The 25,100-nt window shown below is 34.4% G+C and overlaps 5 protein-coding genes across 9 annotated transcripts; 3 read left to right on the top strand and 2 right to left on the bottom strand.

Annotated features, from left to right (window-relative positions):
- The first annotated feature begins 2,982 nt into the window (after positions 1–2,982).
- LOC107418169 (GDSL esterase/lipase At3g48460) lies at positions 2,983–4,665 on the top strand. The gene is made up of 2 exons (XM_016026843.4): positions 2,983–3,717; positions 3,977–4,665. Exons 1-2 carry the CDS (start codon positions 3,067–3,069, stop codon positions 4,478–4,480), a joined length of 1,155 nt encoding a protein of 384 aa, XP_015882329.2. The 5' UTR covers positions 2,983–3,066; the 3' UTR covers positions 4,481–4,665.
- An 873-nt stretch (positions 4,666–5,538) lies between these two features.
- Positions 5,539–8,047, bottom strand: LOC107418165 (E3 ubiquitin-protein ligase AIRP2). 4 transcript variants are annotated; one of them, XM_016026836.4, is made up of 5 exons: positions 7,595–8,047; positions 6,689–6,851; positions 6,493–6,559; positions 6,023–6,257; positions 5,539–5,915 (listed from the first exon to the last, which is right to left on the bottom strand). In XM_016026836.4, the coding sequence occupies exons 1-5, from the start codon at positions 7,684–7,686 to the stop codon at positions 5,705–5,707; spliced, it is 768 nt and encodes a 255-aa protein (XP_015882322.1). In that variant the 5' UTR covers positions 7,687–8,047; the 3' UTR covers positions 5,539–5,704. The 4 variants fall into 4 exon arrangements, with proteins under 4 accessions (XP_015882322.1, XP_060670665.1, XP_015882324.1 ...); XM_060814682.1 differs by having other exon boundaries at positions 6,689–6,908; positions 7,595–8,044; XM_016026838.4 differs by having other exon boundaries at positions 7,774–8,044.
- Positions 8,048–8,448: 401 nt separating this feature from the next.
- LOC107418173 (B3 domain-containing protein Os02g0598200) lies at positions 8,449–12,474 on the top strand. Of its 2 annotated transcripts, none has more exons than XM_025073387.3 (7): positions 8,449–8,635; positions 9,556–9,703; positions 10,090–11,002; positions 11,101–11,241; positions 11,431–11,478; positions 11,565–11,743; positions 11,979–12,474. In XM_025073387.3, exons 2-7 carry the CDS (start codon positions 9,569–9,571, stop codon positions 12,228–12,230), a joined length of 1,668 nt encoding a protein of 555 aa, XP_024929155.1. In that variant the 5' UTR covers positions 8,449–8,635; positions 9,556–9,568; the 3' UTR covers positions 12,231–12,474. The 2 variants fall into 2 exon arrangements, with proteins under 2 accessions (XP_024929155.1, XP_048328934.1); XM_048472977.2 differs by lacking the exon at positions 8,449–8,635 and adding an exon at positions 8,692–9,100.
- Positions 12,475–12,645: 171 nt separating this feature from the next.
- Positions 12,646–14,987, bottom strand: LOC107418176 (adenine/guanine permease AZG2). The gene has a single exon (XM_016026850.4). It carries the CDS (start codon positions 14,685–14,687, stop codon positions 13,053–13,055), a length of 1,635 nt encoding a protein of 544 aa, XP_015882336.2. The 5' UTR covers positions 14,688–14,987; the 3' UTR covers positions 12,646–13,052.
- Positions 14,988–18,598: 3,611 nt separating this feature from the next.
- LOC107418163 (uncharacterized) lies at positions 18,599–24,771 on the top strand. Its single transcript, XM_016026830.4, has 20 exons — positions 18,599–18,840; positions 19,240–19,326; positions 19,428–19,496; positions 19,590–19,722; positions 19,824–19,870; positions 19,982–20,068; positions 20,397–20,458; positions 20,685–20,727; positions 20,836–20,916; positions 21,092–21,208; positions 21,361–21,466; positions 21,716–21,779; positions 22,120–22,159; positions 22,335–22,586; positions 22,687–22,848; positions 23,432–23,557; positions 23,703–23,849; positions 24,098–24,184; positions 24,313–24,381; positions 24,525–24,771. Exons 1-20 carry the CDS (start codon positions 18,709–18,711, stop codon positions 24,612–24,614), a joined length of 2,001 nt encoding a protein of 666 aa, XP_015882316.2. The 5' UTR covers positions 18,599–18,708; the 3' UTR covers positions 24,615–24,771.
- The last annotated feature ends 329 nt before the right edge of the window (positions 24,772–25,100 follow it).

Genomic DNA, 25,100 nt, shown 5'->3' with positions numbered 1-25,100 from the left:
TGTAAACCTTTACTTTACCTTGAAGATTTTGCAAGAACCAAATGAAACAGCAGGAATTTATTCTCTGCTAAGCTAAACCATCAAATCGTGTACGAAAATGCTGGCTATTGAGTCAATAAAATTTAGCTGCGCAATTTTTCTTTTAAATGGTTTTACCACACAAATCCATTGGTAAAAGAATATAGAGAGCGAAGAAAAATGGCATCCTGACATTTAAGTTATAGGTGCCTTAGTTTGCTTCATTTCTTTGTCGGGTCATTTTTGTTTCCTGTATTAGTTTTGTGCGATGGAAAACTGCAAGCCATGTGCATTGTATCAGATCTCTCCTAGAAGTGAATTTGACAGGTCACCTTGACCGAGTTGTTAAGGCCATCTTTCTTGCCTAAGTTAATTTAGCTGACCAAATAAATGTCAAGATTGGCAAATTTTACCCAAACTCTATAGTTTGTCTTAAAGAGTTGGACACATGGTAGATATGGAGAGCTATATGTACAAGTCAAGTCATTGTGTATAGTTCATTTCAACCCCACACTTCAGTAAACATGTTTGTTTCCTGTGCATGGTTATTAAATGCGTTATGCAAGTTCATAAGGACTTCCTGGAGCTGTCATGGGTTTCTCTGATTCCTTCACCGAGCTGTGTGCTTCATTTTCTTATATGCGGTGATGCTTTCCAGTATCTACTTAACAGAATGCCCAGTGATCTTTATTGTAGATTGCTGGCGGACTTTTGTGACAATTTATTGACCTGCATTGCCTGAGCATGGGATTACAGCAAGCCATTCATTGTTGCACCCACAAGTTGGCTAAAATGTTCAGCAAACAGTATCAGAGAGCTCTATAATTTTGTAGACTGATTTCATAGTTTGACTTTGACTTTGTATTCTTTAACATTCTAGAATTGCTGTTGTGGCCCGTTTCTAATCCAATTAGCACTGCTGTAAGAGCATTCTGAGATTAAATGTAACTTGGTTACATGACCTAACATTTGTCTGATGGATCAATAAACAGAGTGTTGAAATTGCATATCCTGGTTATGAATTTCAATTGGTGCAATAATTGCTATGATGGAATTATTATGACAAGTCTCTCTTGGAATGTTTTTTTAGCATTATGTGAATTGTACAAGCATTCAGAAATAGGTAGTCTGTTGCCTTATTTATTTTTCCTCTTCTTCATTATTATTTCTTTTTTCTTTTTTAGGTTTGTGGAGTGGGGGTTGGGATATTAATACCATAAAAACTTCTGGTGTGGTTAGAATAATATTATCAAGAAACCAATCCTCACTCATAGGTACAATCTAATGGCTTACTTTTTGATCCAACATAGAATTTGAAAAAACATAGAATTTGAATCTCCACCTCCAATATATACAAAAATAAAAAAATAAAAAAAATAAAAAAGATAGCGAGATGGTGCATTGAATCAGTAGGTAGATTATTGGTGGTTGACAAGTTTTAAGGATACAGTCGTGGCATCAAATCAGCCTTTCAATATCCACGTGTTTGAATCTTGGCAGCCTACTTGTCTTGGAGGATATGTAAACACCTATCTAAACGGTTGGCATTTATTGATATCAACAAGGACCTTTACACCTAAATAAATAACATAAATATTTACCCACCAATAATTTGGACTCTGATTTTCTTTTTTTTCTGAACTTTTATCAGACTCCTGACTATCAAATCCACTTTCATACAATAAATAATATAGTCACATTACAAAAAATAAAAAAGGTTACAATAGGTGAATATTTTTTCTCATGCAGTGAAATAATATCATAATAATAACAGCAACAACTCTTTGTAAGACCAGTTGCAACCGCAAATTTTAAAAGAATAGGGACTATGAAGGAACTTAGTTCAATATATCATTTCTAAAAGGCAGTGTAAAAATTGGAAGATAGTCCTAAAACATCAAATATATAGGCAATCCCGAACTAGGGATGGGTTTGATAAAAAATTTATAATAATCTTTACACAAGCCCTTGTCTGCAACAAAAAATGGTAACAACCTATTATAATCTAGGTGACCTTGTCTGCTGCAGAAAAATTACCTGTTCTCTTTACCTAGCATTATTAGGTTAGATGTAAGTTCTATGTAAACCTTGTGTTGTATAAAATGGTCATTTTTGGAATGGAAGAAATTTGGCAATCTTTGTGAACAGGAACACCAAATGTTCAGAAGTATCTGATATATGGAAAAAAGAAATAACTTCTTGTCTCTTCCTTTATCGTTGGAATTACTTCTTCTGAGCATGAGCATGGTCTGTACATACACTGGTCTGTTTGCTTTAATTGACGCTGAGCATTTAGCATGGTCATCCATAAAAGTCATGCTGGTAGTTGAAAATATTTAAGGGTCTCAATTAATAACAAATCTTAATCCCCAAAAAGTTACAGAAATCCTCTTACTTCCAAATAGGTGGAGAAAAAAATTGAAAACAGATAGAGAAGAAAAAGCAATTTAAAGGGTAATATTTTTTCTCTCTATTTCTTGTTAAAATCAGAAGAAAAAATCCCAGTGGCTGATATGTCATGCTCATTTAAAGCCCAACTGATCTCTATTCAACTACCTCAAAATCTTTAGCTTCAATTTCATAACTTTCACCGCCATTGTTGACAATAATTAAAGAAAAAAGTAATAATTCTGAAAGCTGTAACCAACTTTTTATCAAATACATTTTACATAACAGTTTAGATTATTATTATATTTTTTCCTACGAAAGCTAAATACATCAAGCAGATAGTAGTCAAAAACTCATATTGTAAGTAGATGCTTTTACTTTTTGAAATGAGTTCAAATATATATATATATAATAAAATAAAATAAAATTTAAAAAATTAATATTGTAAGTAGATGCTTTTACTTTTTTTAATGAGTTTTAACAAGACAGTAAAAAAGGATACTTGAAAATATGCTATCCAATTAAGTAAATTCTTAAAATTTCCTACTGGGAGAGGACAGAGAAACTTTCCATTTGTCAACATCTGCAGAATTATATAACACAGAGAGCAAGCAGCTTAGATTACAGTACAAGAAAATTAAGCTTTGAAGCCCTGATATAATGGCTTCTTCTCTCACATCTTTCTCTTCCCAAATTAGTCTCATCACCACCATCACTGCCTTCTTCATCCTCTCCACCTTGTGTTCTGCATCTCCAACCACTACTAAGTTGCAGCCTCATCCCTTTAAAAGAATTTATGCCTTTGGAGACTCATTCACCGACACTGGCAACACAAAGTCCATAAATGGTCCTAGTGGTTTTGGCCATGTGTCTAACCCTCCATATGGAAGCACCTTCTTTCATCATCCCACCAACAGATATTCCGATGGACGGCTTGTGATTGACTTTGTAGCTCAATCACTGAATTTACCATTCTTGCCACCTTACCTTAAGCAAAAAAATGCATCTCAAGGAGTTAACTTTGCTGTTGCGGGATCCACAGCCATAAACCATCAGTTCTTTGTTAAGCACAACCTTACCCTCGATATCACTCCTCAATCTATTCAAACTCAGCTCCTTTGGTTTAACGAGTTCCTGGAAAGTTTAGGGTGTTCAGCAACAGAAACAGAATGCAAAGCTGCAGATTTTGAAGATTCACTATTCTGGGTCGGTGAGATTGGTGTCAATGATTATGCATACACAGTTGGATCTTCTATACCAGATGACATGATCCGAATGCTTGCAATCAGTAGCTTTACCGGGTTTTTGCAGGTATAAAACGTCTCTCATACTTTCTTGCTCTATCATTTTCATCAATAATTTGCCTAATTGGAAAGAATCCGAACCAGAAATAAGGCCAAAAAAAAAAAAAAAAAAAAAAAAAACAACCATCCAGTTAAAGTAATGAACTTCACAGCCTAGTTAAACATCTCCGTACTGTCTTTTTGACAGTTGGGGGGTATCAACTCTGAAATCACGCCTGGAAATGATCATGAAGTTTTGTTTCTTACGTTTTTCATCGTGTTTGCAGGCATTGCTGGAGAAGGGAGCAAAGTATGTTGTTGTTCAAGGTCTGCCAATGTCAGGGTGCTTGCCATTAGCCATGTCATTAGCTCCTGAAACTGACAGAGATGAAATAGGTTGTGTAAAAAGTGTGAACAATCAAAGTTATAGCCACAATGCAGTTCTTCAATCCAAGTTACAAGATCTCAGGAAGCAGTTTCCTCGTGCTGTCATAACCTATGTCGATTACTGGAACGCTTACCTCACCGTCATGAAGAATCCGGCCAAATATGGTTTCACGGAGAGATTCAGAGCCTGCTGTGGATCAGGAGAGCCTTACAATTTCAATGTGTTCGCTACTTGTGGAACCCCTCTTGCCAGTGCCTGCAAAATCCCTTCTCAGTACATTAATTGGGATGGAGTTCATCTCACTGAAGCTATGTATAAGGTGGTATCTGATATGTTCCTCAAAGGTAGCTTCAGTAATCCTCCCTTCAGTTACTTGCTGGACAAGAAACAGCGTCAACGATGAGCTTTAATTTTCACCATTGATGAACCTGCTTGAGGAGTAGTTCCTGATCTGTGTTTAATAAATTATATTGATGTTTAAAGAAAGAACTTCTGCTGACATCTTATGAACTACTTAGTTTCCCCAAGTACTGTATGTGTTAGAGATTTTGATGGATTTAGAAAATAATATTAAATATTTATATGTAAGGTCATAAAACCAAACTAATTTGACACATATATTATTAAAAATAACCCTCAAAACATGGTCTAAATCTGTCGGAGAGATGCAACTTTTGTTACTTGAATTGTCCGTTACGACTGATTTTGACCACAAAATAAAACTTTTTTTTCTTTTTTGGGCAAAATTTGCAAAATGAAACTTTATTGCTTGGAAGAACGTCAATATCTTCGGCACATAGCTAAATACACACCTAATAAATTAGAAACACTGTTTACGAGCATTATGCTCGAATTAATTTGGAATCAACAACTATCCTATTATTAAGTTCCTTTTGCTGTAAATAATGTAAATTCGTACATATACATAAGTGCGCAGAAACTGGAGAGGTCCAAAACCAATTACACTCAAGTGTGATCAAACGAAGATTCGATTGGAACCTAGAGTCTGTTAACAAGAAGGAAATCAACCAACAACTTGACTACCGTGTCCTTAAATAAATAAACCCTCAAATTAGTGTTTCCTTCATTTCCAGACTCATGCTTGTAAACCATATAGCAAAAAAATAAAAAAACATAAAAAGGAAAAATAAATAAATAAAAAGAAGAAGAAGAAAGAAAAGTACATAAACTACGGTAGAACCAATTTTGTGAACCCTGTAAAAGAAGCTACGGCAATTTCTTGCTTCAGAAATTATTTATGGATGCACTAAAACGAAAAAATACAGAAATAGCCGAAACAACCATTTCAAGTTGCTGGTCATTGTTGCCACGGACATGCTTTTACTATAAAACTTTGCCAATTCAAAATGATTTCTCAAATCTACATAGATCCACAAACCCCTATTTTCTGGATCTGCTAGCCTTTTCTCAAACTGTGTTAATGTGAATGATCAGAAGAAGTTAAACTTATAATATAAATATATTATTTACTCAGATCATGTACATTATTTATCTTATATATTGAATCATAATGAAATTTTCAATCTGAAAACCGCATCAGACTCTATGTACACATGATGGGTGGCATTTTCACAATTCCTGTACACCATTTTTATGGTTTGTTAGATTAGAATAAATATTCATAATACACTATGAAAAGAGCATCTGGAATATCCTTAGGCAGACTGTTTATGAAAAGATACAACCGCAGTATATCCTCCTCCAACACAGTTTCGGTGTCGACCACATCGCGGCCACAGGTTAAGACCCACAAATCTCCTGAATTTACTCTCCTTAAACTTCCCCTGCAAAATGGGCAGGATTCTGACCTTGTGTTCCTGTAATGGCACAAAGAGGGAAAATTGTGCCAGCACCCAGTTCTTTGTTATCAGATACACTAACAAACAACAAATCAAAATGAGAATGCAAAGAAGGTCTTTCATACCAGTCATGGTAGCAATGGATGCACATGGCATGACAGCAATTTGGCAAAACCATTTTGGTACAGGGCTCTAAGCAAATCCCACATTCATCTTCTCTCTCCAAATCCAAATTTGAAAGCTTCTTATCATCCTCGTATCTTTTGCCTACAACCATTTCCAATTCGTGAATTTTCTCTTGAGTGACATCCAGCTCTAATGAATCGCCATGGAGATGCTGAAGTGATGGCAATATAACAGCTGCAATTTTAGGTTACAGTGTTCATAAGCAAAGATGAAATGCAGAAACAAGATGGCATAAAAACAAAATACACAAAAAGCTTTATGGCATTTAAAGCTTCTTAAATCTGAAGCCTGATTTATTCAGATAATAGCTAATTCATTCTTAAATCCTAGAATGAGACAGGTTTATTTTAGATGTTTTGTGAAATATATCTCTATATAGCACCCAAATAATTTTAACGATATTACATACTGTAAAATTGACTGATGGTCGCTTTTCTTCCATATGAAGAGATATTTGGCCTCCCATCTGACCGAACCTGAAGACATAAGAAACCAATAACCAGAACAATAATTATGAAGTCTCATTCATTCTTCAATAAAAATATTAGATTAAAAAAAAAGGGTCAAATTTTGTTTATAAGATCAGCAGGAAAGCAGAAACCTACCTTATATACAACTACATGGAAAAGGTTTAAATAATCTGAAAGTAAACATGAACACGAGCAATCCATCCACTGTAGAAAAAGCAGTAAAATGGGTGCAAGGTCACTGTAAACCAATTTCATTTGAAGAGAGGTACCAGCTTTGCCTATTGGGATAGAGGCTGCCCTGTATAGATAGGTTGTGCAAGAAACACATCACTTCAGCAGACAAACAGCATTAAACCTATCTTGACATAACAATTCCTAACTTAGTAACAAATTCAACAAACAAGATCATAAATATTTAAAAGAACCTCCCCAAAAGATAAAAACAGAAACAAAGGAACAAAGCCGCAAATTTCCTGAAGTGATGGTATCTCTTTTTAGACAGCGCAAGATTGTGAACTGAATCTATAATCTGCTTTTAACGTTGCACATAATCAGCAAAACCAAACATATATTCAGTCTTGACCATCACAATCCAGCAATAAAATAGACATATTGGTTAACATTACAACCAGATCAATTACAATCTTTTCTTAAGCATGCAAAGTGTCCTGTAAATCCTAAAGCTCTGATTTTGTTGAACCTAGTATAGTTCATAGCTCAAAATAAAACAGCAACATCAGGCATTGGAAACACATTTGATAAAAACCCAAGTGGCTATTTGTTTGTTGTTCTAAAATTCCGGCTATTGGTTTTGTTTTTCGTGAAACACACTTAAAATAACCATCAATCAAAACCAGAACATAAAAAGTTCCATAATCACCTGATAACAAAAACCCATCACAAAAGACTACAAATTTAGAAACCTCCTACTAAAAATTGACATAATCCTACTCAAACTTGCACAAATCCATTCACAGTTGAAATAGAACAAAGAGGGGGGAGAGAGAGAGAGAGAGAGAGAGAGAGAGGGAAAAGCCTCACAGCATATTGGCATGCTGAATATCAGCCTCAAGAATCTTTAGGGAGTCTCGGTAAGACGGTCTAGCAGGGAGTTGCTGATAATAACCCAACATTTTTTTTTTTTTTCTTTCACTATTTTCTTGACAAAAAAGCGGTATTTAAATGGAAACTTTAAAACAAAAAAAGAGAGAAATCGATACCCTGAAAACTGAGTTTGATTCTTTTATACAAAGGGACTGAGAAGAAAATTCTTTGCTTTCTTTTAAGTCTTGGAAAAAGGTTCAAAAAAGTCAAAGTCTCTGAAACCCTTTTAAGAAGTTGCAGGGCTGGTTGGGATTTTGCAGATGACCCAACTTGCAGATTACCAAAACCAAAACCAAAACCTACTCTTCATCAAACACCAATTATGTTAGGAGGAAAAGAGAGTCACTTTTTTTATGTTTAAGGGTATACATTCTCTGTAACGTTTTATAGTATTTGATAAATTCTCAGTTGATATTGCTTTGATTTCTTTTTTGTTTTCAATATATTTTTTATTATCCCCATTAAAAAAAAAAAAAAGTTATGATTTTTCCTTTTTTGACTTTCTTATCTTTATGCTAAATTGGTTCTTTGACTGCTTTTATTGCTTTTGAATTTGAGTGGTCATAAGTATTGTATTTTACTCGGTCGGATAGAGAATGATTTCCAAAACAAAATGGGACCCACTTGCTAGCTTAAAATTCACTCTTTTTCGGTTGGGCTTTAGAAAGTTCCTTCCTTTAGTCTCCACACTACTTAAGCCCATCAACCACTTATCCATTCAATACGACGTCGTGAACATTTAACAAGCAGTTCAGTACCAACGGGGCTCTGTTAACTACGTAAAGCTGTGATGTGTTGTGTGTGTCATATGGGAGTCTCTGTCTTTTCACAGTTTCCAAAGTGACAATTGACAAACCGTGCCGCTACCCCGCAGTGTCCGAAGAGTCACAGCATTTTTCTGGGACAAACGTGAACCAAAAAAATCCAACATCGATCTCCTTCGCTGTGAATAAGCTTCTCTCTCATCCTCGGAGCTTGGTGTGATTACGCTTCTTTTCTTCTTCTTTTCTTCTTCTTTTTTCTTGTTTTTTATTTTTTTCCCGGAAAATTTTTTTTTTCTAGATAATTTTACTTCTTGATCATGCAAACATCGAATCTTACAAAATTTACCCACTTGGGTTTTTTCAGTCTGGTTTTTGTAACCTGAATGTGGTTGTTTTGTTTGGTTAATTGAGGATAAACAACATCATTGAATATAGTAGAACAGAGCCGTTAAAGGCTTTTCTGTTTGATTCTCCCGAAAAAATAGTTAGCTTCCCCGGAAAAAAAAAAAAAAAAAAAAAAAGTTTTCTAATTTTTTTTGTACCCTTAAATCTTAATCCTTTGTCTATTTTGTTGATGAGGCTGTAATGGCTTCGCATTGTGTGCTTTTTAAGTTTTTCTTTGTTTGCATGAGTTATTTGGACTGGACATATAGCCATTACTCTTAAAACAAGCTTGTAGGTAAATATTCAAGTGAAAGCCTTAGAATTTTAATTATTATTATTATGATTATTATTATTATTATTATTGTTTCGGGAAATTTTTGAAGGCTAGCTTTAATATTTGTTCTTTGTTGCCTTTGTGATTGTTGAAGCATAAACTGTCATGGAAAACTTTTGGTACACATTCAGAAAAATCATCAAGTCCATTAATATAAGTGATTGAGACTTGGTGTTATGTTTAATGATCTTTACACTTGATGCTTTTGCTTTGAGAGAGAGAGAGTGTGTGTCATGATTGTGATTCTTTTGTTTACATCTTTCCTGCTAGTTGTTCTTTGAGATCATACTCCTTTTGGGTTTTTGTCTATTTCCCTTTAGTCTATTTTAGCATTTATATGTTTCTTGAAATAATGTAATTCAGTGAAGTAATTGATCTATTAGTTATTTTGCTGATTGGTGTTAAATATTGAACAGAGAAGGAGAAGAGATGTGTAGCAAGGAAGAAGCTTGTGTACAATGCATACAAAATTGCTTGAAGTTTCATGGGAAGAAGGAAGAATCATCACCGGCTGTTACCTCTTTTTTCAAAATCCTGATCGGTCCGAAGTTTTCTGAAGTTTTGGTATGATAAAAAGACTTGGGTTCTTATTTCTCTATGTGGCTGCTACTATTGTTAACTTGTTTCAACTGTTTTTGTTTGCCATATATATGTGAAGAAATTCAATATTTTTTATCTTAAATGAAAACTTGTTTATGTTATATGACATGGTCAATTTTTGTACTCATATTTACCCTGTATATATCTAAGTTGATGTTTAATGTCGAAGCATGAAAGTGATCCGTTTAAGTTGAACCGGAATTTAGATTTTAAATATTAATTTTATCTTCTGTTACAAGTTGACTGAATTATATGGTGTTAAGGAATTTTGTGTTTTGCAACTCCTTTCTTGTTGTGCTTTGTTGAATGCATGTTTACAGCTATTTTCTAACCATGGCATTTCATTGCAGTTCTTGCCTCCTAAGTTTGCACGGTCTATGCCAGAATTGATTAATCAAAATGCTATTCTTGAGGATTCAAGTGGGAGTCAATGGGAAGTAACAATATCCAATGTTGATGGCTTCTTGGCTTTTCAACAGGGATGGAATGATTTCTCACTAGCCCATAATCTTGAAGTTGGATATTTTCTTGTATTTCAGTACCTAATGAAATCACATCTTTTTGTTAAGATCTTCGATACATCTGGGTGTGAAAAACTAGATTTTTCTGAGAGAAGCAATCAAAGGAAGAGGAAGAGGGATGATGGAGATACTGTCAAAGAAAATCCACGCCACACAAATGATAGAAGTAAAATGAACAAACAGGATTCAAGCTCCTCACCCAAGTCTGGTTCAAATGCTAAAATAAGTGAAGGCCTGAACGAGGTGAATAATGCAGAAGAAGCACCAAGTGTCTCACCAAATCTTTCTAATGGTAGCAATATGAGTGGAAGGCGCAAAGTTGAGTCGGAACCTGAAAACATTGACGATACCTTCCAAATGGTCTATCGAGATTTGGGAACCCAACAAGGAGAGGACAGATGCCCTGTCATTGATTTGTCTGATTTTGAAATGTGGAACGATAAATCTGGTGGAGTTGCTCCTCAGCATGTTGATCAATCAATGAGATCTCAAAATGAGGTATCAATGACTGATAATAATCCTGCAGCTAAAGATGCAGCATGTTTGTCTGTGCCTTTAGATGCATCAAACTCTGAAAAGGTAGAGAACTGTTCTAATGACATGGACAGAAAGGTTATTTCTGATAATGATACTTGCATTGATGAGGCCTCCGGGCATTGCTCACCAGTATCTTCTGTAAAGCCCCAAGAAAACGTCAAGAGCCTTAGAAAATTTACCAAATGCCAGCTTGCTGAGGGATCAGGTTTGTGGAGCTTCTTCAGTTTTGCATTGTTTTAATATACTTTTTTCTTTATGAAAATTATATTAATCTTGCTTTCATTTTAATGTTTGTATCTGAAGATTCGGAACCACTATCCGGTAAGAATCGGGGTTCATTATCCCAAAAGGTAGAGAGTTCGATCAATGACAGTTGTCAGAGTGCCAAGTCGAAGTTTACTAAGACTCCTTCCTCTTCTGTTGGAACCCAAAATTATCTATCTGGTTTGTGTTTGTTCCGGTTGCTATTTTTCCCTCCATTCTTAATGGAGTAACTTTCTGCTTTTAGCAAAACCATAATTACATCTTGATTATAGTTTTTTTTTTTTTTTTTTTTTTTTTAAAAAATAAATTTGGAAGCTTTCAAACATATCTTATTGGATATCTGAATGAGACTAATAATTTATTGCACAGTTAAGAAAGAGCTGATAGAGAATACATCAGATGCATGTGAAACACACGGTATGATTATATCGTTGCATCACTTCGTTTAATGCTCATTTCAATTGTGCATGAGATGTGTCAAAGTAACTTGATGTAATGTACAGGTGAATCGTCAAAGGTCAAAGATGAGCATCAAGCGAGTTCTGATAAGATTGTAGAAGAGAATAATGATGTGGACTCTGACTTGGAGATAAAAACTGAAACTGATGATTCAGTTGGAATTCCTCCAGATTCATCTGATGTCCCCTCTGTGGTGGCCACAGCAGGCAGTGAACCTTTCTTGGTATGTTAATTGTTGATTGACTGAATGTTATATGTTGCTGCCTTTCTTTGAGCATCTAACAAATACATGGTTCCATATCACTTTCTTTTTTTGGGCCATATTTTTTGCATGTTCTACTAAATCATGTATATATATATACATATATATATATATATATATATATATATATCTTTTCCTGTACTTTGTATGAAACATTCTTTCTTAAACTAGTTTGACCTCTTTGCTACTCATGCAGGAGTTGCCAGCATGCTTGCCCTATACCTCTATCATGGGGAGGTCGAAAATGGATAGAACGGTGGTGGTCCTTAGAGATCCAGAGAGGAGATTGTGGTCAGTCATGTACCATGAGACTTCTAGCTACTGTGTATTAACGTCTGGTTGGGAAGCATTCACCAAGGCAAATAGCGTTCAACCCAAAGATGAGTGTGTTTTTGTCGTTGAAAATGACTCCAAGGGCATATATAAGGTCCGCATAGTTCGAAAGTAAGAGAGAAGATCTGTTATGGCATTTTCATATTCCATTTGTACACGAAATGGTTCAAACCTGCACTTGTCTGAGGCATAAACTGTGTCACAGGGATTTAGAAAGTTTTGTAGCTGCTCAGGTTTTTGTATAAATGTCCTTTGTGTTGTTAAAGGAGCATTTTTTTGGACATATCTTGATGTAATTATAATGTTCTAGTCGTACAGAAGAAGTAAAAACATTGGTAAAGTTTTTGGTGTTTTGGTTTTCTGGTTTCTTTTTAATCAAGAGAACTATATATAGTATTACCCCCAAAAAAAAAAAAGAACAAAAAAAAAAAAGGAAACTAAATGTACATGAATTGGCAATTTGTAGTAGTAAAAAATGAACATTTATAAAAATTTCAGTAACAGTCAAATAGATTTCAATTTTTTTTTTTTCTTTCATATAAAACAAAAAACGTAGACATTACCAAGCAGCTAGTAGTCATTGGATGAGTACCATGTGGCTGGTCTTGGATCTCTCTTGCCTCAATGTTTCATAAAACAGTATCATTTTTCTCATTCATTTTTTTGTTCTTTCCATAAATAAAACAGATTTGAATAAGAAAATCTATAGGATACCAATTGCCAAATGAAAATTGATAAACTACAAATGCCTGCACAAGTTGCAGTCAGAGGCTTCCAAGGTTACCCCAAGCTCAAGACCTCTCATTGCACCTTGTGCACCCATTGCTACTATGTTCTAATATTCAGATGCTATATATAACCAATACAAAAAAGGTTCACGAACTATATAAGCCCATTAAGATTCCTATACCTTATATAATAACCCCCTGCAAAAACTTCAAACAGTTTCAATTGCTTGGTCTGCACCAGCTGTAGCAGACACTTGGTTATGCTCCTTGACCACCATTTTTCTCATCTTGATCAACCACTGAATATACCCAGCAACAAAATCATAGAGGCTAAGAGCAATATAAAGTCCAATCCCACCAATGATTCCATTTGCTATAGAATATGTCAATGGCATAAGAATTATGGTGATGAAAGCAGGCACTGCCTCTTTAATATCTGACCAGTTTATGTTTTTCACAACCTTCATCATCATCACTCCTACCATGATCAATGAAGGTCCTATAGCCCATGAAGGTACACTAGACAACAAGGGAGTAAAAAACAGAGAAGTGAAGAAACATAACCCGATGATCACCGCTGTTAATCCTGTTCGTCCACCTTCTCTGATCCCTGCCGAAGATTCCACGTAGGTTGCAATAGGTGAAACTCCAAGTGCTGATCCGACAATTGTTGAGCCTGCATCAGCAATGTACGCTAAGTATTCACCCTCAAAACTTCCTTTTTCATTGACAAAGCCTCCGATTTCAGCCATAGTATACAATGTGCCTGTTGTGGCTAGCACATCAACATAGAATAAGGTTGCCAAAGCCACCCAAACCTCACTCCTATTGAACTCACTAAAGCTGTACACCCCTGCTGTGGATTGAATCAAGTGAAAATCCACGACTTTCTTGAAGTACTTAAAGTTTGTGTCACCCTCTGGTGTGCTAGGGAAATATGTCACGGATGTGCCTCTAAACCATGAAATTAATGTCACAAAAAGTATACCATACAGCATACTACCTTTAATCCCCTTCATCAGCCCAAAACTTGTGATTAGGAACCCAACTGAGCCCAACCAGAATTTTGGGCTCCCCATTTTCCCACCAAGGCACTCACCAGTTTCTGGGTTTGTATTGGTACAAGCTGTTATTGTTACCAAAGTTGATGGGTCTGGACCAACAAGTCCTACCCCTTCATGGACTTGTAAACCAACAAATGCAATGAAAAGCCCAATACCGGCAGCACAAGCGAGCCTAACTGGGTGAGGTATAAGCTTGGCTAGCTTTGCTCTGAGCCCAAATGCAGAAATTGCAAGGAAAGCACAACCTTCCAGTAAAACCACAGTGACAGCAGTTTGGTAAGAGATAGACCCAGTTCCATGAAAACCCACCAAGTTATACGCCAGATAAGCATTAGGACCCATCCCTGGGGCCAAGCCTAAGGGCAAGTTGGCTAAAATTCCCATAGCCAGAGATCCAACCATAGCTGATAAAACAGTAGCAACAATAAGGTCACTCTTGGTTTTAGCTAGACAATTTTGGTACCCTGCATTTGGCTTGATCATGCAATCTGGACTGGCTGTTTGGTTAGCCGGAGCCGAGCAATCGGCGATGGAGCAAGTCCCACCGGAGTCGGCGATGATGGTGGCGTTGACGGTGATGATATAGGCCATGGTTAGAAAAGTTGCGAGTCCAGCTCTCAATTCCTTTGTGAAGCAGGTCTTTCTTGCGTCTAACTTGAAGTACCTCCCAATAAAGCTCTTTGACACCGCACCATTTAAGCCTGTCTCCATTTTGTTCCATGACTCTCCAAACTTTCTGCATAACCCAGTTCCCATTTTCGCACAGAGCTCTCCACCCATTTTTTTTTTTTTTTTTATTTTTTTTTTTTAGGACAAGAAGTGGTATATAGGAGTTGTATGTGCGTTTTTGTGGGGGTTGGTGATAAAACTTTATATGCTTTGAATGGGTGGGAATCTTATTAGATTATGGAGAAATGTGATTCTAATAAACATAGAGTACAGCAACTTGGATTACAACCAAGAAGCTCCAAAGTAGTGAATTAATGGGTTGAGTAAAAGGAAATTATGGGGTTGGTTTTGAAGGTGGGAATATATGATTATGGCACTTCTGGTCTTTCGGATTAAAATAGAATCTAACTACCTGGCTTACCATATATTTTATTGAGAATACTACTAATACATATTTAATTCCCTGACAAAATTTTTTTTAAAAAAAAAAAAAAAAAGAATTATGATAAGTAACCAAAAAATGCTAAGTTGTTCTTTTGAATTGACAGTTTTGACTCGTCTTCTAAATTGATTGTCCATTATGGTGTTGTCACTTATAACATCTTTTTGGTGTCAGCACCAATCAATATCACATTTGCAATGACAGGAACACACTCTCATAAAAACATATTAGATACCCATTTTGATTTTTAAACCAATATTGTGTAGTCTCTAATGTAGAAACTTGAATAAATAATTTCATTTTTAGAGTAGGTACTATTCTTGTAATTAAAACATAACTCATTCTCAATCTATCTTTTGTATCTGACAATAAAAATCCACTCTTTAAATGATCTTTTGCTGTTGTTGCTCATAATCCTTATACTGAATTTGGGAGCTTTTGTGACACTTTTTCTCTTGGTATCTTATTTATTTATTTTGATAGATGGTACGAAATCTATTTGAATATAATTAGGCGCTAAAATATACTCATGTTTCTATAATCTTTGGTCCTAACCACTTATACCTAAAAAATTGCTCTAATTTATTAGAAATAATTGAAATTATTAGGCATTCTTTTGTCAAGTTGACTGTGTTGGACCATCTTTTTTGCATTACTTTTAATTGAATAGAAGCAAACATTATCATCAACAAAGAAACAGACAAACATTGGAGTCCAAATGTTGGAGAAGAAGAGCTTATTTATTTTTGGAACTTTATTGAATCATAATTTAACTAATGGTTTTTGTTGGTATTCCATCACCATCCAAATTATAGTTTTTGGAAACTTTGACCCTTTTGGAAGACAAAAACCATGAGAGTAGCATGGATCTTGATCATCCAGACGAAGACTAAGTTTTCATTCTCAAAACAACTATATCTACCAAAAAATAAATAAATAAAAAGAAAATGAAAAACTATTATTCTGACCTGAAATTTCACATCAATACAAAGTTTTGGCGAAAAATGAAAACTGAGTTTGATTCTACTTCTGCTTTCTTCTTACAAGTAGCTTGAAAATTCCAAAATCAAGATCTTTGAATGATCTAATTAAAAGTGTTTTTATTTTTCTTATAAATTAAAATATAAAAGTTTGGACGAATCTTATGAGGGACCCTTTATGTTTGGTCCTAAAACCACCATTTTAAAAGATAAGGATTGGTTTGGTTTTCCCTTTTCTTTTCTTTCTTTTTTTTTTTGGGTGTAAATTGGTTTTGTAAATAAACAGAAAAAACCAAAATCTATTACGCGGAAAGCATAGCTGAGTTGTCAACAAAATTAATAAAGAAAGCTAATACTGAGCAAAGTCCCCAACAAAAAAAAAAAAGAAAGGATGTACTTAAACATAAAGAATACGTGAAAAGTGTGCCTTGGAACTATAATAGGTGTGCAATAAAGCAAAATGTACAATAAAATTTGTGAAAAAAGCAGAATACATTAAAAGTTGTGTTATAAAAACGCATGCAATTAAACAACATTTTTTGTTTTATGCATAGCAATTAAACAAGTCTTTGTACTTAAACAAGAAGGAAAACTAACTCACATTGTCACTTTACCTGTTCATTAGTTAAATGAATCTGCAGTTTTTATGTGCTCCAGAAGCAGAGAATGTTGGTCCTTGTCAAGTCTGAGACCACACGAAAACAAAAACAAAAAAGTAGTGCAGTATAAAGTTTTTTTTTTTTTTGGGGGTGGTGGGGGGTGTTGTTAGTGGTTTAGATATAAAGAAGAAATTATCACAAACACTTTTTTGGTCGCATAAACAAAATGTTGTATTTGTGAGTAAAGTGTGTTATTGTGTAAATTTGCAGTTAAGACGGCTTATTGTATCTAAAAATTCAATGTACTTGAGTTATAACTACTACTTTTAGCGACAACATTGTTACAACTTTCATTCGTAAGTCTAGTCACAAATTAAGTTAACTGAATCTGCCTATACAAGAGACAAGTTAATCAGTCTCTGCAGCAAGAAAACCATAGAGGAAAAGAAGACCTAATGAATTTGTTTGAAAATTTTCCTTATTAATCTGTACCAAGAAAAACTTTGGTTGGTGGTTAATGTATACTAAGAATATCAGCTAGTTATGGAGGTTGCAGAAATTATGGTGGTTTGTAATATGGGAGAGAATGAATACATTATACAATTTATACATGTACCTTATTTTCTTAGTTGAATAATTGTCAGTGGAAAAATGTCTTTAAGAAAGGAATAATTTAAGCTTTGTAAAATGTTAAAAAAAAGAAAAGAAAATGATATACAATTTTGCATGCGCAAAGTGGAAATGGGAGTTTTTATAATTGGGGATTTGAAGCTTTGAAACTGTGGTGGCCAGTGGGTTCTCCTTTTTAGAGACAAGAGAAAGGGCAAAAAAAAAAAAGTGAGGGTATTGAATACAAGTTAAAAAGGAGTGGGAAAGAAAAAGGCGTTTAGTAGTGGTCGAGTTTGGCTTTTTGTCGAGAAAGGTTAAGAACTCCAAGCAAAGGTGGGAACAAATGGCAAAAAGATCAAGCTACATGACGTTTTATAGATATGGAAGGGAGGCTCTCCTTTTAATGGTCCTTTTTAATTTTTGGACCATCATCATATCACACCATGGGTTGAGAGAATATATACGGTACATATTTTCTTTTTTGGTGAGAAGAATATATACCGTATATATACGGATATAAGTATATATACATCTGAATACAACATTATCTCTCTCTAATTCACCAAAAACATTATCTCAGCATTATCTCTCTCTAATTCACCAAAAACATTCTCTCTCTCTAACCAGTAATGCCGAGTCAATGTTTTTTGGGATGTATTAGTTCATAGATATGCGACATTGTCCAAATTATGATGACCACCATCCATCAAATTACATATAATTTTGATAATTTGTTGTCTAATTAATGGGTGAATTATTAGGGGGAAAAAAAAGGATGAATTATCGGAATTATATATAATTTAATGGGCAATAAATCCCATAATATGAGCAATATATCGTCAATTGCAGCAAAATTTACTAAATGCATGTCTTTATTTATTCTCCTATGTAAATGCTAGATATACCAATTACACGATCAAAATATCTACCAATATATTTTTATTTTATTAGTTAAAAATTTTAATATATATGTGAATTTTTTAAAAGATAAACATAATTAAATATAAATCAATTATATAATAACATTATCACTTGATAAACATTTTGACATATTATTATGTAGTATATGGACCAAATTCATTTATGTATTTCGCAAGCAATATTCTTTATTTGGGCTTAATATTAGTATGTGGTCCAAAGCCCAAAGTTTTTAGACATGGGCCTTTCTGTTGACGTTTGGAGGTGGACCCTTTCGGAGGGTCAATACAGTGGATAGTGGGCTAAAATGGGCTTTTGACTAGGCATATTATGCCTGCCGTCAAATAGGGCTCACCCTAGGCCCAAGAACAATGGGCCATGGTTCACGAAAGATAGTAGGGAAAGCTTCTTCTTCTTTGGCATGCCAACAAACGACGATGTAAAACAACGTCGTAAATTCGTTGCTTTGTGCGTAGTGGTGCATTTCATACGGGGTCTTTTTCTTTCTTCCTAGTTCCTCCTCTGTCCCCAGTCTGTTCAGAAAAAAGGCTTCAAGCTTTGGCTGCTTTTGTTTTTCCTGAACGATGGGAAAGAAAACGAAGAAACCCGGAAAAGGCAAAGAGAAAACGGTGAGGAAAACTGCGAAAGCAGAGGAAAAGAGAGCTCGTAGAGACACCAAGAAGCTCTCTCCCGAGGATGATATCGATGCCATTTTGGTACACATTCATTCTCTATTATACAGCTTCTTCCCATATATATGTATATGTATATGTATATGTATATGTATGTGTCCTTTAGATTAATAAAAGACTAAACTTTTTTGCTTACTTTGAGCTGAAAATTTGAGTATTTTGATGGGTATGCGTTTGTTTGGTGGCATTGAAAATTTGAACTTTGGCTGCTAGATTTTTAAACTCTTGGAACAGAATGTGCCGTTTGGGAAGTTGTGTCTTTGTGTAGAAACAGAGGATTTCAAATTGGTGGTTCTTTTTTAAGTTTTTTGAATAAGAGTATGAGGCATCTTTCAATTGGTGACGAGGGCAATATACATTGGGAGGTTTTTGTTGGAAATTTGAAAATTTTCTTTATGTATGTATTTGGGTTTTGATTGACAGTTGAGTATTCAAAAAGAGGAAGCTAAGAAGAAAGAAGTGCATGTTGAGGAAAATGTCCCAGCTCCATCACCACGATCGAACTGTACAGTAATACCCCTTACCTATTTTTCATTAGTTACTCGACATATTTACTTACCATTAACCTTCCCTCATGCAAAAACTGAAAATTTACATTGATGTTTGTGTAGCTGAACATTAATCCCTTGAAAGATACTGAATTGATTCTCTATGGAGGCGAATTTTATAATGGTAACAAGGTTAGTTCTTGATAATTCTTTTACATGTTCCATTCGAGGTAAATTTTTATATGTTACTCGCCTTTATTTACATTCTCGTTTGTATTGTTGCAGACATTTGTTTATGGTGATCTTTATCGGTATGACAGTGAAAAGCAGGAATGGAAGTTAATTTCAAGTCCCAATAGTCCACCTCCTCGTAGTGCTCACCAGGCAGTTGCTTGGAAGAATTATCTCTATATCTTTGGTAGATTGACAGTACTTTGGCATGCTAAACAGTAAAAACATCTGCTGAAATGCACATAATTCTTCCGTGTCACAAATATGATTTCTTTTGTTTGTTATTAGGTGGTGAGTTTACGTCTCCAAATCAAGAGAGGTTCCATCATTACAAGGTAAGACCTATTAAGCACGTAGTTTCTGGCCGATTGATTTGTAGACCATTACATGTAGATATCAGCCAAGTTTATAAGGTTGTAAATTCTCCTTGTATTTTTCATTTGTAGGACTTTTGGATGTTGGACCTTAAAACAAATCAATGGGAACAACTCAATTTAAAAGGGTGTCCAAGTCCACGCTCAGGTCATCGAATGGTAAGTACAGGTTGCTTTAGGAGTTTTATGTTATATAAATATCGATGCCACTTGCACATGGCACACTTACATATGTATAATAGAAGGTTATATTATTATTTACACTTTTAATGACCATGACATGACCATTTTAATCATAATGCTTGACTGAGTGCTCAAGTTATTGTATCCATTTCTTTGAACCATATTATCTTTGTGGTTCCTGTAGCCCAGGAATACGTTTTATTTTTCTGGTATTATATTATAGAATATACTGGTGCACTCTTCATCTCATTTGTACCTTTTTCTTAATTTTTAGTTATATACATTTTTTCTGTTCTTTTTCCAGGTACTATACAAGCACAAGATTGTAGTTTTTGGTGGCTTCTATGACACACTTAGAGAAGTGAGGTTGTTAATTTTTTATTTTTTATTTTTTACATTTTTGAAGATTTCATAGTTATTTGATTGGTTGTTTTTAATTAATGGATTTTTCAAAAAAAAATTAACCTTTTAATGAAGCTGACTATATTCAGAGGACTTATAATACTAAAATGTATATTTTTTATAGTAATTTAGCATGTTAACATCTCTATCCGTATAAAGTTTGATCATATATGTTACTTTATCTTTGCAGGTATTACAATGATTTGTATGTATTTGACCTGGATCAATTCAAAGTAAACATGTCGTCACCCTCTTGCATTATGCTAGTATCATGCTTTTGTTATCTGTTGTCTTTTTATACATTGTTTAACTAATTTTTTTCTTCTGCATTGGCATTTTAGTGGCAAGAGATAAAGCCTAGCCCTGGAGCCATGTGGCCAAGTGCACGGAGTGGTTTTCAGTTTTTCGTTTACCAAGATGAGGTGAGTGAAACAAAGACACTCTTAATGAGAGGAGTTGTGGAAATGCTCTCTGGTTTTAAGCTGCTTGTTGCAGGAGGAGATATGTCATGGTTGTTTTTTGTTAATTATAAAATTTTCCTGATGAAATTATCAACCAGGGAATATGGTTACTCATTTTTTACTTTTGACATTGCAGATTTTCTTATATGGTGGTTATTCCAAAGAAATGTCATCTGATAATAATAGCTCTGAGAAAGGAAATGTTCATTCTGACATGTGGTCCCTTGATCCTAGGACTTGGGAGTGGAACAAGGTTCTTACTTTATATACCATTATTTATTTGACATTGCTGTTACCTATCTTGTTTTGCTTTGAAAGATAATTTTTGCAACATATCTAAGCCTTATTTTCCTAATAAATTTGCTATATCGGTAGTTATTCTTATTAGTAGTTACTTTATAATAGGTGAAGAAGAGTGGGATGCCTCCTGGACCTCGTGCTGGGTTTTCCATGTGTGTTCATAAAAGGCGAGCAGTGCTATTTGGTGGTGTGGTGGATATGGAAGTTAAAGGTTAGTTTATTCTGGTTTGTGTGCCTTGTTATATATATATATATATATATATATGAAAGCCATCATGTTCCATTTAAACATAGATTGCTGATATAGGATATTATCTACTGAATATTTTGCGGGTTCTCTTTTTTGTTTGATGAGCTTGGTTTCGTAAGTAAGCCTACATCTGATGTCAAAATCTTTTCTGCAATTTTTTTTTTTTTTTTTTTTTTTTTTTGGTCCTGTGCCTTTCCCTTGTGCATACAGGTGATGTAATAATGAGCTTGTTCTTGAATGAACTTTACGGATTCCAATTAGACAACAATCGCTGGTAAGATTAGTGCTTTCAATTGCCAATAAGTTCAAGTTATCAGTACAATCTTAAGGCTCCTTAAGCATTTTGTATTTATGCATATCATATCAATGTCTTCCAGTTGTATTGTCCCCCACTCCAAATTAAATGTTTGCTTTTTCTTCTTATTATTTGCAAATGTAATGAGTGAAATATGATTTTCCATGAGAAATGAACATTATAATGTTCAACTGTGTACATACAGCTGTTAAGTTGCTGTCGTTCCCAAATGCTTAAAGCTGTTAGGATGTAGGTCCAAATCAAAATATTAGTTCTATGAAAAGCCGATACAACACATAACAATTATCTTTTGCTTCAGGTACCCATTAGAACTACGGAAGGAGAAGTCAACGAATAAGGTTTGGGCATATACAAATTTATAACATGGATATCCACTTTATGTGGATTTGTACTGACTTAAAAGTTTTTTTAGTTTTTTTTACCATTGGCTTTAAATTTTTTTCTTACTTAATTTGGAAGTAATTCATTTATGCTGTTAATATTCTATGGACTAATTTTACTTTCATTTTACAGTTAAAAAAGAGTTCTGAACCAAAATCTATCGATGATGATAAGAAAATTTCTACTGAACCAGAGCAACAGTTTGGAAAAGATGAGAAATCTGAAAATGCAGAAGCTGGTCTAGAGGAAAGCAACATTGATGAAATGTCACAAAACATGGCAGCGATGGTGACAGTTGATGACAGTGGGTTAGCTGTCAAACCCAATGGGTTGAACCATGAATCTAGTGTGAAAATGGACCTACCAAATTCTGACTTACCAGAGGTTCATCATGCTGTTTTAATATTTTTTAATATTTGTTTTTTATGTTGCATCTATTTAGATTCATTCTTGTATTGATTATGAATTGGGTGCAACCTATTAGATAGTGAAGCCCTGTGGACGGATCAATTCCTGCATGGTTGTTGGAAAAGATACATTATATGTATATGGAGGCATGATGGAGATCAAAGATCGAGAAATTACCCTTGATGATTTGTATTGTCTGAATCTCAGCAAACTTGACGAGTGGAAGTGCATCATACCGGTTTGTGATGGCTCATTTTTACGTATAAATGCTTATAAAATATTGTTACCCATGCTTTTCAAGATGGCAAAGTAGTAATATTTAATGGGATGCATCATAAAATGTTGACCACTTATGCCGTTGCTTGGAAGATTAATTTTTTATACTGTTCAATGGCATTCTCACTTTCTCACAAAACAAATACACCTACACACACAGAAAGATGTTCCATAGTGCATTTTATAGAGGCATAAGAAAAGCTTTCAGTTCTCATTCCATTTTAATTCTTTTGAGCTTCATGGTTCCGTGCCACCTTAGTATGATTGTGAGGACTTGTGCAGAATTCCATGTTTGTATTAAAGTTGCTCAAAGAAAAATTTGCTTGACAGATTTATATTAAATAAGTTTTATTGGCAATTTATATGCTAGGAATGTGACTTTCAATATTTAAAATCATTTCATCTGGTTTCTTTGAGGGCATCGTCTTACAAAAAGATAAAAGGAGAAAAATATTAACTTTAATAATGCCTCACTTTATGGGGAAACAGAGTATCATTTATTGAATCTTGTCTGACCTTGCTCTGCTTTTCTGTTTTTAATGTAGGCATCCAAGTCTGAGTGGGTGGAGGCGTCAGAGGATGAGGATGACGATGAAGATGAAGATGATAGTGGAGATGAAGACAATAGTGATAGTAACAGTGACGAGAGTGAGGATGATGATGATGAGGAGGTGCTTTCATTTAACCTTACTGATTTTGCAAAAACTTGTGTTTTCTATTTTGAATTCCATACCTTTACTATGAAACAATTTTTGCTTACTATGAGAATGTGAAATAAAATTAAGCCATCTCTTAATTATTTTGTCATTTTCATAGAATGCCAAAGATGGATCAGTTCAAATGGGAGATGCCGTTGCTTTAATCAAAGGCGAGGGAAAGAGTCTTCGAAGGAAGGAGAAACGGGCTAGAATAGAGCAGATCAGAGCCAACCTGGGTCTTTCAGATTCTCAAAGAACACCAATGGTGATCTTTATATTTATTTATTTATTTATGAAAGCTGCAAAAGAGACGGCAACAATCTTACTGATTTTCAACTTTTTCATTGGCCCCTGAACCATGGTTCTAGACTCGAAATAAAATTTTGACTTTTGTGTATATTGTTGATTATAAATTCATAACCAGTCCTTAAGAAGGCTCAAGCTTTAATCTCTCCTTGCTTTCTTCACTCCATCACTTCCTCTACTGATGCTTGCTGCTCGTTTTATGTGAAGCCTGGAGAGACCCTTAAAGATTTCTATAAACGTACGAACATGTACTGGCAAATGGCAGCCCATGAACATACTCAACACACTGGAAAGGTATGCTTTCAACCAACCTTAATTTGTTCAATTTGAAAACTAGTTTTTTAGATTTATATGTTAAGATGCAAACATGTTATAACTTATACATTTATTTCCACTTTTAATGAAGTCGTGTTGCCATGCAGGAGCTTCGTAAGGATGGCTTTGATCTTGCTGAAGGGAGGTATAGGGAGCTTAAACCTATACTTGATGAGGTAAAACTTTTATTCCGGTTTTGTTTTTATTTAATTTTTTCTTTTTTTTTTTCCCTACTCTTGCCTTAAGAGTTATAAACTTTCTGGAAAACTGAACAAATCATTGTTTTAATGGCTTGTAATATTGTAATTGTACACTGCAGCTGGCCATATTAGAGGCAGAGCAGAAGGCTGAGGAGCAAGAACCTGAAACAAGTTCAAGAAAGAGGGGCAAGAAGAAAATTAAGCATTAAGCCTCCTCCCCATTAGTTTGTTATTCAGTGTTGAAACCATGGACTGTAAATTAATTTTGTCTCTTAAACACACTTTTAAGTATGAGTAAGTTTTGAGTAAAATCTGCGGATTATATAATTAAAAAAAAAAAAAAGAAGAAGAAGACCAATTTGGTAATTTTTGTTTTGTTTGATCTGCGGATTAAGTTTTTTTTTTTTTTTAATTACGAATTCGGATTAAGTTTCATAATGCTGTGTTTTGGTTCAAAAATTATTCTTTAGTAAGTCATCGGTTGGGTTAAGGTCCTTATGATTTTTTTTATTTTTTTATTTTTTGGGACAAATTTGAATCAATGGTATGAGATTAAAGAAAAGCTTAGTTCGAGAAATCTTTTACCTCAAGAAAAAAATTAAAGAAGAGGGAGAGAAAAAAAGAAAAAGTCTTTTTTTTTTTTTTTCTTTTGGGTTATATTTTCTGTAAATTTTTAAAAATGAGAAAAAAAAAAA

Source organism: Ziziphus jujuba, chromosome 2 (genome assembly GCF_031755915.1).
Source record: "Ziziphus jujuba cultivar Dongzao chromosome 2, ASM3175591v1".
NCBI lineage: Eukaryota > Viridiplantae > Streptophyta > Magnoliopsida > Rosales > Rhamnaceae > Ziziphus > Ziziphus jujuba.
Note: the sequence above shows the minus strand (reverse complement) of the source record. Positions and strands in the feature narration are given on the sequence as shown.

Excerpts from the sequence above, each read along its gene's own strand:
- LOC107418169 (XM_016026843.4), top strand. The coding sequence starts at position 3,067 with ATGGCTTCTTCTCTCACATCTTTCTCTTCCCAAATTAGTCTCATCACC. Across the intron at positions 3,718-3,976 it reads GCTTTACCGGGTTTTTGCAG|GCATTGCTGGAGAAGGGAGC; the intron begins GTATAAAACGTC and ends TCGTGTTTGCAG.
- LOC107418165 (XM_016026836.4), bottom strand. The coding sequence starts at position 7,686 with ATGTTGGGTTATTATCAGCAACTCCCTGCTAGACCGTCTTACCGAGAC. Across the intron at positions 6,560-6,688 it reads TCCATGTAGTTGTATATAAG|GTTCGGTCAGATGGGAGGCC; the intron begins GTAGGTTTCTGC and ends TTATGTCTTCAG. Across the intron at positions 5,916-6,022 it reads ATCCATTGCTACCATGACTG|GAACACAAGGTCAGAATCCT; the intron begins GTATGAAAGACC and ends GTGCCATTACAG.
- LOC107418173 (XM_025073387.3), top strand. The coding sequence starts at position 9,569 with ATGTGTAGCAAGGAAGAAGCTTGTGTACAATGCATACAAAATTGCTTG. Across the intron at positions 9,704-10,089 it reads CGAAGTTTTCTGAAGTTTTG|TTCTTGCCTCCTAAGTTTGC; the intron begins GTATGATAAAAA and ends ATTTCATTGCAG. Across the intron at positions 11,479-11,564 it reads AGATGCATGTGAAACACACG|GTGAATCGTCAAAGGTCAAA; the intron begins GTATGATTATAT and ends TGTAATGTACAG.
- LOC107418176 (XM_016026850.4), bottom strand. The coding sequence starts at position 14,687 with ATGGGTGGAGAGCTCTGTGCGAAAATGGGAACTGGGTTATGCAGAAAG.
- LOC107418163 (XM_016026830.4), top strand. The coding sequence starts at position 18,709 with ATGGGAAAGAAAACGAAGAAACCCGGAAAAGGCAAAGAGAAAACGGTG. Across the intron at positions 19,871-19,981 it reads AGAGGTTCCATCATTACAAG|GACTTTTGGATGTTGGACCT; the intron begins GTAAGACCTATT and ends TTTCATTTGTAG. Across the intron at positions 23,850-24,097 it reads ATTCTCAAAGAACACCAATG|CCTGGAGAGACCCTTAAAGA; the intron begins GTGATCTTTATA and ends TTTTATGTGAAG.